The following is a 17,103-nucleotide window of genomic DNA, read 5'->3' as shown; positions in this document are numbered from 1 at the left end:
CCTCTTGATTTTCTTTAATTCAAACATTTATCTTACTTTATAACTAAACAATGTAAATACTCCTTTGCTATAAGAACTAAAGTCCCGTTATGTAGATATCCGTGCAAGATGGCATGGAACACGAGTTTCGCTTATCACCTCTAAGTTTTAGTGTTACTGGCGACGCGACGGTCGACTTGAATCACAACTAACAACGGTCGAAAGTATAATAAGAGAAACGAAAGAAAGTAACAACTAAGAAAAAGAAACAGAAGAGTAGAATGGACGAAAGAAAGGGAATCTAGTTTTTACATGGAATGAAATTTGACAAATACAGTCATTATTTCTAAACAAAGAGCATAAGAAAATGGAAAGTCAATGAAATTCTTAGAAATTGTAAGAAGGATTATTGTTGTACGTGCAATGCGAAAAACTAACTAACAAAATTTATTGCGGGGACCTTGAGCGCGATAGCTCACTAAATACGCCACTGAAGACTATTTAAAATCTGGAATGCTATTAGGAGAGTGTTTGGCGAATTACATCATGTCTGTAGGGTTTTCTCTCGTTATTTTGCTATTTCCTACGACACTCTCCTTCCAACAACCTTTAGTAATTCCCATAATTTTCACCAAAGGACCGTCCTGTTTCACTCATCTGCAGGGCACACTGTTAGTATGTGAAACAAAATATTCCATATATTTCTTAGTTTTCAAAACAGCCTTTAAATTTTGCAAGGTTCCAACAAAATAAATGGGGTCAAGTCAAGTTATACGCATATATACCGGAGTATCAGATTCTTTACTGAAAAACGAATTAGAAATACAATTTTCATTATGTATTAACATATTTATAACATTAATAAATCAATAAAATAAATAATACTGACACACAATTTCCATGTAAACACATTGTAATTCCTCGATTTATTTATTCTTTAAAAATAAAATAATGTTCAGATTTTGTGGAAAGTCCTGTATATGACTAGATAAACACATGAATGACTTTTTTTTTTTTTGTTAATGTATGATCTGAAATAATATTTTTTTTTTTTTAATTTTTACTTTTTGAAACACGAAATAGGGTTAAAGTAACACTGATGATATCTAATTTGTCGTTTTCTATTCACTGGTCGGAAGTCTTTCATCCAGGAGTCATCATTGCTGGCTGGAATAGAATTGTCAAAATTTCTCTTGGACCATGTAACCGGAAGGCGAAGCATTTCTCTCACTTCCTGTGGGGGATAAGTCTCTACTTGGTTGCAGTCTGGTGTGGTACAAGGCATCTCCGGGAAAGACGAATCATCCTGAAAAGTACAAAAGCAAAACTCACTTAATATGTTATCATTTAATAACACTATACAACAACAGAAAAGTGTTTCATACAATTCAATTTTAATACAGATCAGTAAATTCAACATGATTACCTCTTAAGGATAGTATTTCAAAATTAAGAATTCAGTGTTATGGTTAACACAAGTCTGTCGTTACCGATTTCACACAGAGACGATGTTGAACGTAAGTGATCCCAATATGACTACCACTTTAGCCTATTATTTCATAATCAAGGATTCAGTGTTGCGATTAACACAAGTCTGGTGATACCGATTTCACACAGAGATGATGTTGAACGTAAGTGATCCCAATAAGACTACCACTTTAGCCTATTATTTCATAATCAAGGATTCAGTGTTGCGGTTAACACAAGTCTGGTCATACCGATTTCACACAGAGATGATGTTGAACGTAAGTGATCCCAATAAGACTACCACTTTAGCCTATTATTTCATAATCAAGGATTCAGTGTTGCGGTTAACACAAGTCTGGTGATACCGATTTCACACAGAGATTATGTTGAACGTAAGTGATCCCAATAAGACTACCACTTTAGCCTATTGTTACATAATCAAGGATTCAGTGTTGCGGTTAATACAAGTCTGGTGATACCGATTTCACACAGGACGATGTTGAGTGGTGTGAAAATAACACCGCAGCAGCGTTACACAACTCGGGGATGAACGAATACAGTATCACGGGCACATTTATATACATATTGTAACAACCAAGCTACCATGGTGAACCCAGGCCATCGAGATGCTAATATGAATAACTATATTATAACAAAGATGCCACAGCCGCTTCAAAATCAGATTCATATACCTATACTGTAGTTCTATGTGTTCACATTGCATACTTCCAAGGATATCATGAATATCCAGTAATAGTAATTGATTATTTGTATCAGTTTTTTTTTCTTGCTATAAGCAAAACTCTACCGCAGTATATTTCACATTTTACCTAGTAACGAACAACCTATTACCTAGGTATATTTGTTGTCACTTTTCGCGAAAATAGTGTTGTGATTGTATGAATTTTCTCATAACATTTACGTCATGAGTACAGGTGCTGCAATTTGTTGTTCCTATGTTCACTACATTTTTCTTCGTCGTAACTACTTAGCATTTATTTATGCCACATTTTGTTATCTTTCATTAGAGTCATGTCTTTAATAACAATTACTTTTATGTAAAATGTGTTTATTTGACAACTGTATATTAAACAATACCAATGTTGTGTTACTAAAATGACTTAGGTAATGGATTTAACGGCTACCATTTTAACACTACTCCAAAGTGCGATGTAGTTGAGATAGTACCAGATATATGTCAAAATTTAACACAACCTCAATAACACAGAACCATTGTGTTGAATTGATACACCAATTTCTTTTTATCATGTAGTAGTTTTATATAGGAAAATAGTCTGTCACCCTATACCTCAGATGGTGGTATCTAGTGTAGGGAAATGAAATGGTTGGCAACGAGGAACTTAGGTTTTAACGCCAAGTATGTAATGTTTAAAAGAAGAAAAACTATGTTAGCATGTTGTTTATGGATAATTCAAACTGTAATGGCTAATAAGTTAAGGTGTTAGGAGCTGAGCAATTTATGATAAGATGACGGAATAAATGATCCTCAATTTAAGAGAGAGTTTAGTGATTGTAGAAGTGTTATTGGTAATAATAAAGTGTGATATGATCAAAGATTGAATTGTAATTAGAGATATATAATTTAGTTATTGTCCATTGTACAAGTTAAGCCTAACCAGCACTATAGTTGAATTTTCATCATTATCATCTAGTAGTGTGATTAATCCCAACAACACAAGTAGTGACATTTATTAACTATTCTATCAGACCTTGTTTCCATTTTGTACTAATACACAATAACACACTGAGCATGGCTATGTGATAATATGTAAAAAATAGTATCACGTAACAGTTTCAACACAATAACTGTGTCTTCATCAGACTTCCACTCCCGCCCTTTCATTAAAAAGTAACACTTGTGTGGCTTTCACTTTCACTTTTTAGCTGCACACGTGTCCAATTAAAAGTTTACTTTTTTCGTTGGATACATTCTGTCCTCTAATTATCTTATTTTCCTTATTATTTTTTCCTCTTTCTTTCTTCCTTTTCATTTCTTCTTCTTTAAGCAGAATCTTCTCCCACTCTTTATTTATCGAGAATCCTGCATTCCAATTCATCACCTTGTCTCCTGCCCTCATAATCTCCCTAGCTTCCTTCTATTTTCTCACCAAAGTTCTGTTCTCTACTTCTATGACATCTGCTCCTTCCCACCCTATCCTGTGGTTTGTCTCTTTCTGATGCTTGTATATCGCATTGTTGTCCCTTTTCAATCTTACATCATCCTGGTGCTGTTTAATTCTTTCTTGTATTTTCTTTTTTGTTTCTCCTATGTAAATTTTGTTACACTCCGCGCATCCTACTCTATATATTACTCCCCTTTAATCTTTGTCCGCTACTGCTTTTCTCTTGGTTCTTCTTACTAATTCAATTATTCTGCTTCCTCCTTTCCTGTACGTCCTAATTCCAGCTTTCCGAAGCATTCTCTTTATCTTCTCTGTTTCTTTGCCTAAGCTTTCTATTCCAAACCATTTTTGTTCTTGTCTTCTTCCTCTTTCTTTCCCTCTCTTGCTATGTCTCTTGTGATCTTATCCTCTTCGTTATATCCATTTCTCCTTAGCTATGTCCAGAACTTCTTTAAATCGGTTTTCCTCTGTTCTTCATTTGTGTTTAGGTCTCCTATTCTTTCTTCAATGCTTTTTATGAAATTCTTCTTTGTCGCCTCATCCACATCACTTCGTTTGTGGCAATACACTCCCAATTCACACTCTTTTTGGTACCAGGATGTAATAAACTCTCCTTCTTCCGACTTCTTATTTTTCATATATAATTAGTTTATCTCCTTGTCTACTTCTATTTCATTTTCTAGTCTAATCGTTTTCTTTTCATCTTCCAAGTTCCTTATGAATTTCTCCAGCTGCCTTTTCGTTCCCTTCCATATTCCTAAACAGTCGTCCACATAACGGCAAAAAAGAAGCAATCTTTCTCCTCATCTTTCTATCGTCTCCTTCTCCCATCGACTCATTACTATATCTGATAGTACTGGACTCAAGATCCTATATTAAATCCTTCCTTCATTTTAACAATTGGACACGTGTGCAGCTAAAAAGTGAAAGTGAAAGCCACACAAGTGTACTTTTTAATGAAGGAGCGGAGCCTAATTAAAAGTTGATCTCCGGAGACTATATATAAGTGATGAACAACTCCCAAGCAGGCAGAAGGAGTGGAAGTCTGATGAAGACACAGTTATTGTGTTGAAACTGTTACGTGATACTGTTTTTTGACATTTATTAATATAATTAATCCCAATAGCACATATAGTGACATCTATTAATGTCATTAAACCCAATAGCACAGATAATCGCATCTGTTAGTGTGATTATATCCAATAGCACAGATAGTGGGTATCTATTAATGTGATTCATCCCAATAGCACAGGTAGTTACATCTATTAATGTGATTAACCCCAATAGCACAGATAGTAGCATCTATTACTGTGATTCATCCCAATAGCACAGGTAGTGGCATCTATTACTGTGATTCATCCCAATAGCACAGGTAGTGGCATCTATTAGTGTGATTAATCCAAATAGCACAGATAGTTACATCTATTAGTTTGATTAATCCCAATATCACAGGTAGTAACATCTATTAGTGTGATGAATCTTAATAGCATAGGTAACGACATCTATTAGGATTACAATATTATTATATTTCCTTTTAAAGAAAAAAGCTTCTGTCAGAAGGAGAGAAATTGATGTTTTTCTTCTCTCAAACTATGATTAACGAGTACGAAAAAGAAAAAATTGAAACCTCGTAAGAAAGTTCCTAGTGTGTCTCAAGGTCATCATTCGATTTCATTGCTTGCTTTCATGTTTATAAGAGCATTAGAAAATAAATAGTAGGAGCACTATTTTCAGTTTGACGCAGACATATTTTGATAGACTGAGCCTTATAGCCTTAATTCATCGTGCGTCCATGGTCATAGTTTAAAAACGACTAATCATATTTGAATGTTTGAAAGAGGGAGTGTTCTGTGAAGGATTTCTAACAAGCATAAATTTGTAATTCTTTCGAAAAGGAACAATTATTATCAAACCTTTCGGTACCCTCTAGCGTCAGAGAGACCAGAGCATGCGTGCAGCTTGTTTGTTCTGTAATAATTGCAGTCCAGTCGTTTCAACTCTAACGATATTATTATCATACTTAGAATTTTACTCTAAATATAGCTGAATTTATATCATCCAATTACAACTACGAACAAGAAATAATACACAGTACACGTCATCAACTTGGAGTTATTATAGAATTAACCATAATAAAAGGGGAAGTAAGTACCCAATGAAAATTCCTAGTTTCATATAACCCAATCTTCATTAATTTTACCAAAAGAAATTACTATGAGACTTCCAATGGCACAATGAATTCGGAAACATGAACAAAATTCCGTGCAGGTCAAGTTTTGGCTCACCTCTCCCAACATTTTTTTTATTAAAAAAAATGAAAAATTCTTTCATTTAATTCCTTCTTATTGGGTTCTAAAAGATTCACGCTGGGCTTGGCATATATAAAATGCGGTTTGGGTACAAAACCTCGCGGCCAGAACCTCTTGGCGACAACCTCGCGGACCAAAACCTTGCCTGGCCAAAACCTCGCGGCCCAAAACCTCGCCTTGCCAAAACCTCGTCTTCCAAAACCTCGCGCCCCAAAATATCGCAATACTCAAAATCTAGCCTGACCAAAACCTCGTTGTGAGATCTCGCGACACAGAATCTCGCCTGGTCTAAATTAAGCGAAACGTAGTGTCGCCTGGGAAGAAATGTCAGGATAAAACCTCTTCACGACGATTTCTTCAATGTAGAATGTTCTATATGTTATTATATGTATATATTTAGTAATAACACATAATTACATTAAAATAATGACAAGAAAAATTCTAATGTATGCTTTGGAAATCTATATATATAAAATTTTCAACTATGTTTGTTACATTATACCTCTTGAGCCATCCTACCGATCTCAATCAAATTTTCAACATTGATGAGGTTCGAGCCTAGGATGTCTTTTATAATTTCACTTTGTCGGCACAACAAAAGGGAGGGGGATATATATATATATATATATATATATATATATATATATATATATATATATATATATATATATATATATATATATATATACAGAGCCGTAGCTAGAGATTTCGTCGCCCCTACTCTCACCATACCAAGCTCTTCCTTCCTTTTTTTTTACTTATAAGAAAAGCAGCAGATATTGTTATACTACACTGAATTTTTATTAAGCTGCAGGCGAGATTTTGGCCCACGAGGTTTTGGCCGGCGAGATTTTGGGCGTCGATGTTTCGGCCGCCAGATTTTGTACGTAACCCATAAAATGCATGGAGGTCACCAGAAGTAATTGTTGAAAAACTACAATTCTTTGACAGTTTGTGTACAATTACGGCGTCCGGATATGTGGTATAAAAACTTCAGTGCAAAAAACACAAACTAACCTGGGCTAAGTGGCCACTAAAAACCCCGAATGCTATCTAACCGAGTCAGAGTAGGGCGAAAGTGATGGGACCAGACAATAGCGCGTGGGTGCGTCCGAAGGGAGCAGGCGCATCGGTGACAGTGGGTATACGCATAAGCAAAAGTAGTGAAAAGAAGTTGATTTTGGCAATGATACGAGTAAAGTACAACTTCTGTACATTGTACAGAAATACACTGCTGGTAGAAAATACCATCTAATAGAGTCATCTTTCTATGCACTCACTTATTTTATTCGTCGTAAAACACTTGTAATGATTTTATGCTTGTAACCCTACACTTGTAAGACTAAAATACAACTGTATTAATTTGTATTTAATTCTGTCGCCTACAGAAATTTGTTCCATATAAATATGCCCTTTTATGCAGTGTATTTAATTTTACTTGTAAATTTTCCAACTTGTCATGTGCCAAAACTTGAACATCAACCATTTAAAAAATATATATATATTTATTTGACTACAGTTTAACACGGAATCTGAACAATATGAACTTCCTTTTTTTTTTTTTGTCGAAGGGATGAAAACGTTAACAATCACTTACCTATACAGTCAACAGATAACATGCCTAATGAAGTTTATAAAAAAAATATTATATAAGTAATAAAATATTACGTTTAGTTATTCTTGTCTCTGGAAAATTAAGCACTTCTATTTCCCGGGCGCTGGTTTCTATAAGTGTTTCAGTAATTTAAGGTGAATCATCCTAATTTTAGCACTTATAAAAACTCGTATTTCCTTTCCTATTAGTATTGTATATGTGGACGTTAGACACAAACGATAATGGTGTACGTGGCTCATTAATATAACATTTTAGGTTATAAATTTCCAAATTATGGCATTCATAGGTATGCTGTCTTATAGAACGGCTATATTCGTCTGTCTGGGAACAGGTATCAGAGTAAAAATGGTAAGATGTAACGAGAACGGCTATATTCGTCTATCTGGGAACAGGTATCAGAGTAAAAATGGTAAGATGTAACGAGAACGGCTATATTCGTCTATCTGGGAACAGGTATCAGAGTAAAAATGGTAAGATGTAACGAGAACGGCTATATTCGTCTATCTGGGAACAGGTATCAGAGTAAAAATGGTAAGATGTAACGAGAACGGCTATATTCGTCTATCTGGGAACAGGTATCAGAGTAAAAATGGTAAGATATAACGAGAACGGCTATATTCGTCTATCTGGGAACAGGTATCAGAGTAAAAATGGTAAGATGTAACGAGAACGGCTATATTCGTCTATCTGGGAACAGGTATCAGAGTAAAAATGGTAAGATGTAACGAGAACGGCTATATTCGTCTATCTGGGAACAGGTATCAGAGTAAAAATGGTAAGATGTAACGAGAACGGCTATATTCGTCTGTCTGGGAACAGGTATCAGAGTAAAAATGGTAAGATGTAACGAGAACGGCTATATTCGTCTATCTGGGAACAGGTATCAGAGTAAAAATGGTAAGATATAACGAGAACGGCTATATTCGTCTATCTGGGAACAGGTATCAGAGTAAAAATGGTAAGATGTAACGAGAACGGCTATATTCGTCTATCTGGGAACAGGTATCAGAGTAAAAATGGTAAGATGTAACGAGAACGGCTATATTCGTCTATCTGGGAACAGGTATCAGAGCCAAAATGGTAAGATGTAACGAGAACGGCTATATTCGTCTATCTGGGAACAGGTATCAGAGTAAAAATGGTAAGATGTAACGAGAACGGCTATATTCGTCTATCTGGGAACAGGTATCAGAGTAAAAATGGTAAGATGTAACGAGAACGGCTATATTCGTCTGTCTGGGAACAGGTATCAGAGTAAAAATGGTAAGATGTAACGAGAACGGCTATATTCGTCTATCTGGGAACAGGTATCAGAGTAAAAATGGTAAGATGTAACGAGAACGGCTATATTCGTCTATCTGGGAACAGGTATCAGAGTAAAAATGGTAAGATGTAACGAGAACGGCTATATTCGTCTATCTGGGAACAGGTATCAGAGTAAAAATGGTAAGATGTAACGAGAACGGCTATATTCGTCTATCTGGGAACAGGTATCAGAGTAAAAATGGTAAGATGTAACGAGAACGGCTATATTCGTCTGTCTGGGAACAGGTATCAGAGTAAAAATGGTAAGATGTAACGAGAACGGCTATATTCGTCTATCTGGGAACAGGTATCAGAGTAAAAATGGTAAGATGTAACGAGAACGGCTATATTCGTCTATCTGGGAACAGGTATCAGAGTAAAAATGGTAAGATGTAACGAGAACGGCTATATTCGTCTATCTGGGAACAGGTATCAGAGTAAAAATGGTAAGATGTAACGAGAACGGCTATATTCGTCTATCTGGGAACAGGTATCAGAGCCAAAATGGTAAGATGTAACGAGAACGGCTATATTCGTCTATCTGGGAACAGGTATCAGAGTAAAAATGGTAAGATGTAACGAGAACGGCTATATTCGTCTATCTGGGAACAGGTATCAGAGTAAAAATGGTAAGATGTAACGAGAACGGCTATATTCGTCTGTCTGGGAACAGGTATCAGAGTAAAAATGGTAAGATGTAACGAGAACGGGCTATATTCGTCTATCTGGGAACAGGTATCAGAGTAAAAATGGTAAGATGTAACGAGAACGGCTATATTCGTCTATCTGGGAACAGGTATCAGAGTAAAAATGGTAAGATGTAACGAGAACGGCTATATTCGTCTATCTGGGAACAGGTATCAGAGTAAAAATGGTAAGATGTAACGAGAACGGCTATATTCGTCTATCTGGGAACAGGTATCAGAGCCAAAATGGTAAGATGTAACGAGAGCGGCTATATTCGTCTGACTGGGAACAGGTATCAGAGCCAAAGCGGTAAGAAGTAACGAGAACGGCTATATTCGTCTGTCTGGGAACAGGTATCAGAGTAAAAATGGTAAGATGTAACGAGAAGGGCTATATTCGTCTATCTGGGAACAGGTATCAGAGTAAAAATGGTAAGATGTAACGAGAACGGCTATATTCGTCTATCTGGGAACAGGTATCAGAGCCAAAATGGTAAGATGTAACGAGAGCGGCTATATTCGTCTATCTGGGAACAGGTATCAGAGCCAAAATGGTAAGATGTAACGAGAGCGGCTATATTCGTCTGACTGGGAACAGGTATCAGAGCCAAAGCGGTAAGAAGTAACGAGAACGGCTATATTCGTCTGTCTGGGAACAGGTATCAGAGTAAAAATGGTAAGATGTAACGAGAACGGCTATATTCGTCTATCTGGGAACAGGTATCAGAGCCAAAATGGTAAGATGTAACGAGAGCGGCTATATTCGTCTGACTGGGAACAGGTATCAGAGCCAAAGCGGTAAGAAGTAACGAGAACGGCTATATTCGTCTGTCTGGGAACAGGTATCAGAGTAAAAATGGTAAGATGTAACGAGAACGGCTATATTCGTCTATCTGGGAACAGGTATCAGAGCCAAAATGGTAAGATGTAACGAGAGCGGCTATATTCGTCTGACTGGGAACAGGTATCAGAGCCAAAGCGGTAAGAAGTAACGAGAACGGCTATATTCGTCTGTCTGGGAACAGGTATCAGAGTAAAAATGGTAAGATGTAACGAGAAGGGCTATATTCGTCTGACTGGGAACAGGTATCAGAGCCAAAGCGGTAAGAAGTAACGAGAACGGCTATATTCGTCTGCCTGGGAACAGGTATCAGAGTAAAAATGGTAAGATATAACGAGAACGGCTATATTCGTCTATCTGGGAACAGGTATCAGAGCCAAAATGGTAAGATGTAACGACAACGGCTATATTCGTCTGACTGGGAACAGGTATCAGGGCCAAAGCGGTAAGAAGTAACAAGAACGGCTATATTCGTCTGCCTGGGAACAGGTATCAGAGTAAAAATGGTAAGATGTAACGAGAACGGCTATATTCGTCTATCTGGGAACAGGTATCAGAGCCAAAATGGTAAGATGTAACGAGAACGGCTATATTCGTCTGACTGGGAACAGGTATCAGAGCCAAAGCGGTAAGAAGTAACGAGAACGGCTATATTCGTCTGTCTGGGAATAGGTATCAGAGTCAAAGCGGTAAGAAGTAAGGAGAACGGCTATATTCGTCTGCCTGGGAACAGGTATCAGCCAAAATGGTAAGATGTAACGAGAACGGCTATATACGTCTGTCTGGGAATAGGAATCAGAGCCAAAATGGTAAGATGAAAGGAGAACGGTTATATTCGTCTGCCTGGGAATAGGTATCAGAGCCAAAATGGTAAGATGCAACGAGAACGGCTATATTCGTCTGACTGGGAACAGGTATCAGAGCCAAAGCGGTAAGAAGTAACGAAAACGGCTATATTCGTCTGCCTGGGAACCGGTATCAGCCAAAATGGTAAAATGTAACGAAAACGGCTAAATTCGTCTGCCTGGGAACAGGTATCAGCCAAAATGGTAAGATGTAACGAGAACGGCTATATTCGTCTGTCTGGGAACAGGTATCAGAGCCAAAGCGGTAAGAAGTAACGAGAACGGCTATATTCGTCTGCCTGGGAACAGGTATCAGCCAAAATGGTAAGATGTCACGAGAACGGCTATATACGTCTGTCTGGGAATAGGTATCAGAGCCAAAATGGTAAGATGTAACGAGACTGGCTATATTCGTTTGTCTGGGAATAGGTATCAGAGCCAAAGCGGTAAGAAGTAACGAGAACGGCTATATTCGTCTGCCTGGGAACAGGTATCAGAGTCAAAGCGGTAAGAAGTAACGAGAACGGCTATATTCGTCTGCCTGGGAACAGGATCAGCCAAAATGGTAAGATGTAACGAGAACGGCTATATTCGTTTGTCTGGGAATAGGTATCAGAGCCAAAGCGGTAAGAAGTAAGGAGAACGGCTATATTCGTCTGCCTGGGAACAGGTATCAGCCAAAATGGTAAGATGTCACGAGAACGGCTATATTCGTCTGTCTGGGAATAGGTATCAGAGCCAAAATGGTAAGATGTAACGAGAATGGCTATATTCGTTTGTCTGGGAATAGGTATCAGAGCCAAAGCGGTAAGATGTAACGAGAACGGCTATATTCGTCTGACTGGGAACAGGTATCAGAGTCAAAGCGGTAAGAAGTAACGAGAACGGCTATATTCGTCTTCCTGGGAACAGGTATCAGCCAAAATGGTAAGATGTAACGAGAACGGCTATATTCTTCTGGCTGGGAATAGGTATCAGAGCCAAAATGGTAAGATGTAACAAGAACGGCTATATTCGTCGGTCTGGGAACAGGTATCAGAGCCAAAATGGTAAGATGTGGTGACAACGGCTATATTCGTCTGTCGGGAAACAGGTATCAGAGCCAAAACTATAAGAAGTAACGAGGACGGGTTCTCTGCAATCTTTCGGCGTCCTATTCAAACCGAAAATGGTGTGAATTAGTCATTTTCGTTTTCAACGTTCACCACTATCAGCAAAACCGTTAATAGACTGCAATTTTTCCTCTTGTAAACTGTTTCGGTGTTACAAGAATAGTTTCCACTTCCACTCTTATTTCCAAACCAAAAACGGAAGTGGTAGAAATTCACTATGACTTCCGTTTTCAATATTGATCTTTGTTTATTTATTTTTATATTGGTTCAGGTTTCCAAGAATAAGTACAATCTCTAGCTTTATACCTCTTCCAAATCGGAAGTGCTGAAAGTTTCAGATTTCCGGTTTTAGCATTGATCAACATAGTAAAAGACGGTAATACCGAGAAGTCGTTCTTTGACGTGGGTTTAGCACTGAAAAAAAAAATCTGCCTCCAGCATTACCATTTCCGGTTTCAACCAATATTGATTCCTATTAGAACAGGCATGTGAAAGTTGAAACAGAAGCGGGCCAACCAGAGAGGACTTACTAGCGTCGAGGGCCGTATCAGACAATGTGCATTTTCACAAGAATTGAATAGATATATTCAATTTATAAAATCGGTCGTCATACATTAATATCACATGAGCATTAAAATTCCTCTTATAACGATTAGTAAACTATCAGCTTACCAAAGAAAAGCAGAAAAATCTATTTATCTACCATTTTAGTGCAACACTTGACGAGTTTAACAATGTTCGAAGGTACACTCTACACTGGATATTCCAACGCGCAGGATATTTTCAAAGCGAACATCGGTTATCCAAGGAAAACTTTCAGGTCAGTATAACAGATTAAAAAACATTCATTCCCAATAACGAGTCAGGAGGGCGGATTAAAAGACTCAGGGGGACGGGGACGAGCCGAGGGCCGGCTGTTGCATATGACTACTATAATGCGAATACGGTAATAGGAAATGACAGACAGCCTTTTCATTTGAATTTAAAATCCTAAGAATACGAAATGAAATCTTTAAGTTTAACGTCCCACGGTTATGCCGGTTAGGCGGTGATAATGAGAAATGAGTGAAATGGTGGAATGAAGAAAGTGGGAGGAAACGGGAGAACCCCGAGAAAACCCACGAACACGGTGTTTGTCCACCACAAAGTTCACACGGCGCGAGTTGAGATCGAACGAGGGACCCCAAGCACCGGAGATGAACGCTCTGCCACTGAGCCACCGCGCCTAAGAATACGAGAGGGTATCGAAAAATGTTAACTATTCCCCAGAAGTTATTGAGTAATTTTGATGTAAATTGGCTGGTGTAGATATTTGACCTTACATATAGGCCTATGATTTGAAAATTATTCGTGTATGCCATTTTACTTTCTTTAGAGGTAGCGCCAGTTTTTAATAAGGTGCAAAATAATTAAGATATAAGCTCGTATCGTGATTAAGTTTCTGCATTTGAAAGGTTACCATGCCGACAAATTCATGATTAAAAAAGAGCTTGCATAAGGTGGTGATTGCCTATCTTATGACAGCTGAACGTATAAAGGCTCCCATAACCTTCAATAGCTTAGGGCCTAATCAAATCAAAATCCAACTTTCTATATCCCTTATGACTCAAGGCCTTGACTTCCATCAATCATGGACGAGGATGCTACAGTGAGGAAAATGGAAGTGTCAATTCTTCAAGACCGACGAATATCAGGCAGCAAAGTACACTCAGCTATGGTAGTGGAAAATCCTAGAATATTACTTTCTATGAGTGTTTAACGGCAAAATCTATCCAAGAATCAAACATCTAGCAAGTGATATATTTCTGTGAGTAAAACACTGATATGCTTATACATAGCCTAGTTTTTGAGGAAAAAATAAGAAAATAAATTACCTTCTAGACTTAAAAAATTGATGATGAACGCCACCTATATTAAGGTGAAACTGTCTCGAAATATACTGTCACTAAGCTCTACATTATGATGTTAGGAAGATAACAGTATGCATTATAGTTAGTGAGACATAACCTGAAACTTTGATTGTCTCTTAAATTGTCTTTTCCATTTAACTAAAATATTCTTCTAACATAAGATACGAGGGACGTATATATTAGTTGACAGATCACACGATTTTAAGAAAATAACACGTTAAAGGTTAAATTCTGATGTGTAGTTTCTGAGAAAAATCGGCAAAAACGAACTTTTGTGTAGCTAAAATGTATGACTTTCCCTTGCCAGTAATAACTGATAATTCTGCTAGAAAACATTTTTTGTAATCATAGTTATATACTGTATATAAAACTACTTTGCCAACTATCAGATCGTGTCTACCCTAACAGTCATACAAACACTGCTAATCCATTATTCGAACATTAGAATCATCCATTATTTGAATAGTTGAATTATCCATTATTCGAATATTCGATTTATTCATTATTCGAAAATTAGAATTATCTATTATGCAAGCATTCTAATTATCTATTATTCGAACATTCGAATTATTTATTATTCGAACATTCGAATTATTCATTATGCAAGCATTCTAATCATCCATTATTCGAACATTCGAATTATTTATTATTCAAACATTTGGATTTCTATATTATTCAAACAATTCGATTTATCCATTATTCGAGCATTTGAATTATTCATTATTTGAGCATTTGCATTATCCATTATTCGCACTTTCGAGATACCCATTATTCAAACATTCGAATTGTCCATTATTAGAACATTCGAATTATCCATTATCGAATTATCCATTATTTGATCATTCGAATTATCCATTATTTGAACATTTGAATTTATACGTTATTCAAACATTCGATTTATCCATTATTCGAGCATTTGAATTATTAATTATTCGAACATTCGAGTTATCCGTTATTCAAACATTCGAATTATCCATTCTTAGAACATTCGAATTATCCATTATCGATTTATCCATTATTCGAGCATTCGAATTACCCTTTATTGGAACATTCGATTTATCCATTATTCGAACATTTGAATTATCTATAATTCGAACATTGGAATTATCTATTATTCGAACATTCGAATTATTCATTATTCAAGCATTCGAATTAATCATTATTCGAACTTCGATTTATCCATTATTCGAACATTATGAATTATACGAATTTTAAGAGTGCTTTACTTTATTCTCCATTACAATATTTTTTGTTCAACTGAAATATTAAAGTAAAAAAAGACGCTTAGAAAAAATAGTACTTGTTTGTGCTCAGGCTTGAAAGTAATTTTTCTTCCGCTAGAACACCAATGGCCCAGTTTATTGTGAATAAGGAAAAAGAGAACTGTTGTAACTTATCTACCCATACAGATAGTTTTCTTTTAAGAATATCGTGAATAAAGAGCATATTGCGTGGGCATCTTTAAAAGTTCACATACGTTATTCCAAGCAATTAATCATCTTACTCTAATCAATAAATAGCTAGTCCTTTCCTTGTTTCTATGATAAACATATTTCTATTCGGTTTTTCCTTAGGATTAATAATAGAAGATATCTTTGAATAGAAGGAAATTTTTACCATAAGCAGAGGTCAGTTTTCATTAGGACCGAAAGGAAAGTTTCCTTCGCTTACTTTGCGTAGCTAGCAAAAGCAATCTCAATTGTGCTGACGACATTTCATCTCCCCCCCCCCCTCTCTCTCTCATGTCAACAAGTCCACAACGTTCATCTTCCTTCATTTCGGATAACCAGCATCGATTGGAGTTTTCTTTTTCTTTAATTTCATTCTCAGTATTAGGGTTTTGTTCTGAATTTGTCGGAAAGTACGCGGAATGGCACTAATATTCGTCCAAAACAAAATGAAATATTCCAGTTTAACATCCCACGATTATGCCCTTAGGCTAAGGGAGACGATGATTAAGGCAAGTGAATGATGAGGAATTGGTGGAAAAAGAGTGTGGGAGTACCCTGAGAAACACCCACGGGCACGATGTTGTCCACCACAAACTTGTTTGGACAGGGATCGAACCAAGGACCCGACACGCCAGAGGTAAGTGCTCTAGCACTTAGAGAGTTTGAAAAATTCCATTTCATTTTCAATACTAAAAGTAAGGATATTAAATTTTCTGCTGAACGCGTGGATCTGGGGGCGGAGCCCCCAGCTAGCCAAAGGTTAGTAGGTAAATAAAACTGACCACCAATCCCTCTTTGAAAAACTCTATATCCTTATGCATAGATGAAACTAAATTAAATAAATTCGACCCTACCTTTCCTCAATTAAGTTTTATTTACAAATTTTCTACGTACAGTTGCGAAGTTGTAAATCTATTTTAAAAGAAATGTAGGCGGTCAGATTTCTTTCAACAAGATTCTAACGTACCTAGAAAGTAATTTCGGGCTGAGGGGGGAGCTAAAAGCCTTCACAGTGTGCATTTTATTATTCAGAACTTCCTAATACTATAGAAAAACTCTATATCAATTATTTCAAAAATTAGGAATCATCCCACCTGCAAACCATATGTCCAAGGCAACTTAAGAAATGTATATCTAATGGCTAACATAATGCAGTAATAATAATAATAATAATAATAATAATAATAATAATAATAATAATAATAATAATAATAATAATAATAATAATAATAATGATAATAATAATAATAATCATCATCATCATCATCATCAAATAGCTATCTTTGTGTTTGTTAGCCCTTGGGGCAGGGTGGCTTAATGGTTGAGCGCTTACCACTGGTGCGTGGGATCCCTGGTTCGTTCCTCGGCCAAGTAAGTTTGTGGTGGACATCATAATATCTATGGGTTTACTCCTGTTTCCTCCCACATTTCATTCCACC

General features: G+C 36.7%; 1 protein-coding gene across 1 annotated transcript in view; it reads right to left on the bottom strand.

Annotated features, from left to right (window-relative positions):
- Window positions 1–761: 761 nt before the first annotated feature.
- The window catches only part of AstC (Allatostatin C), a 91,733-nt gene continuing 75,391 nt past the window's right edge, over window positions 762–17,103 (bottom strand). Inside the window, exon 2 of the mRNA XM_081741162.1 lies at window positions 762–1,285. Within this exon, the coding sequence (XP_081597288.1) occupies window positions 1,040–1,285 (246 nt within the window). The 3' untranslated portion in view covers window positions 762–1,039. The remainder of the gene's footprint in view (window positions 1,286–17,103) is intronic.

Source organism: Thermobia domestica, chromosome 15 (assembly GCF_964235325.1).
Source record: "Thermobia domestica chromosome 15, izTheDome1.hap1.1, whole genome shotgun sequence".
NCBI lineage: Eukaryota > Metazoa > Arthropoda > Insecta > Zygentoma > Lepismatidae > Thermobia > Thermobia domestica.
The sequence above is the reverse complement of the archived record's forward strand: the minus strand, read 5'-3'. Positions and strand labels throughout refer to the sequence as shown.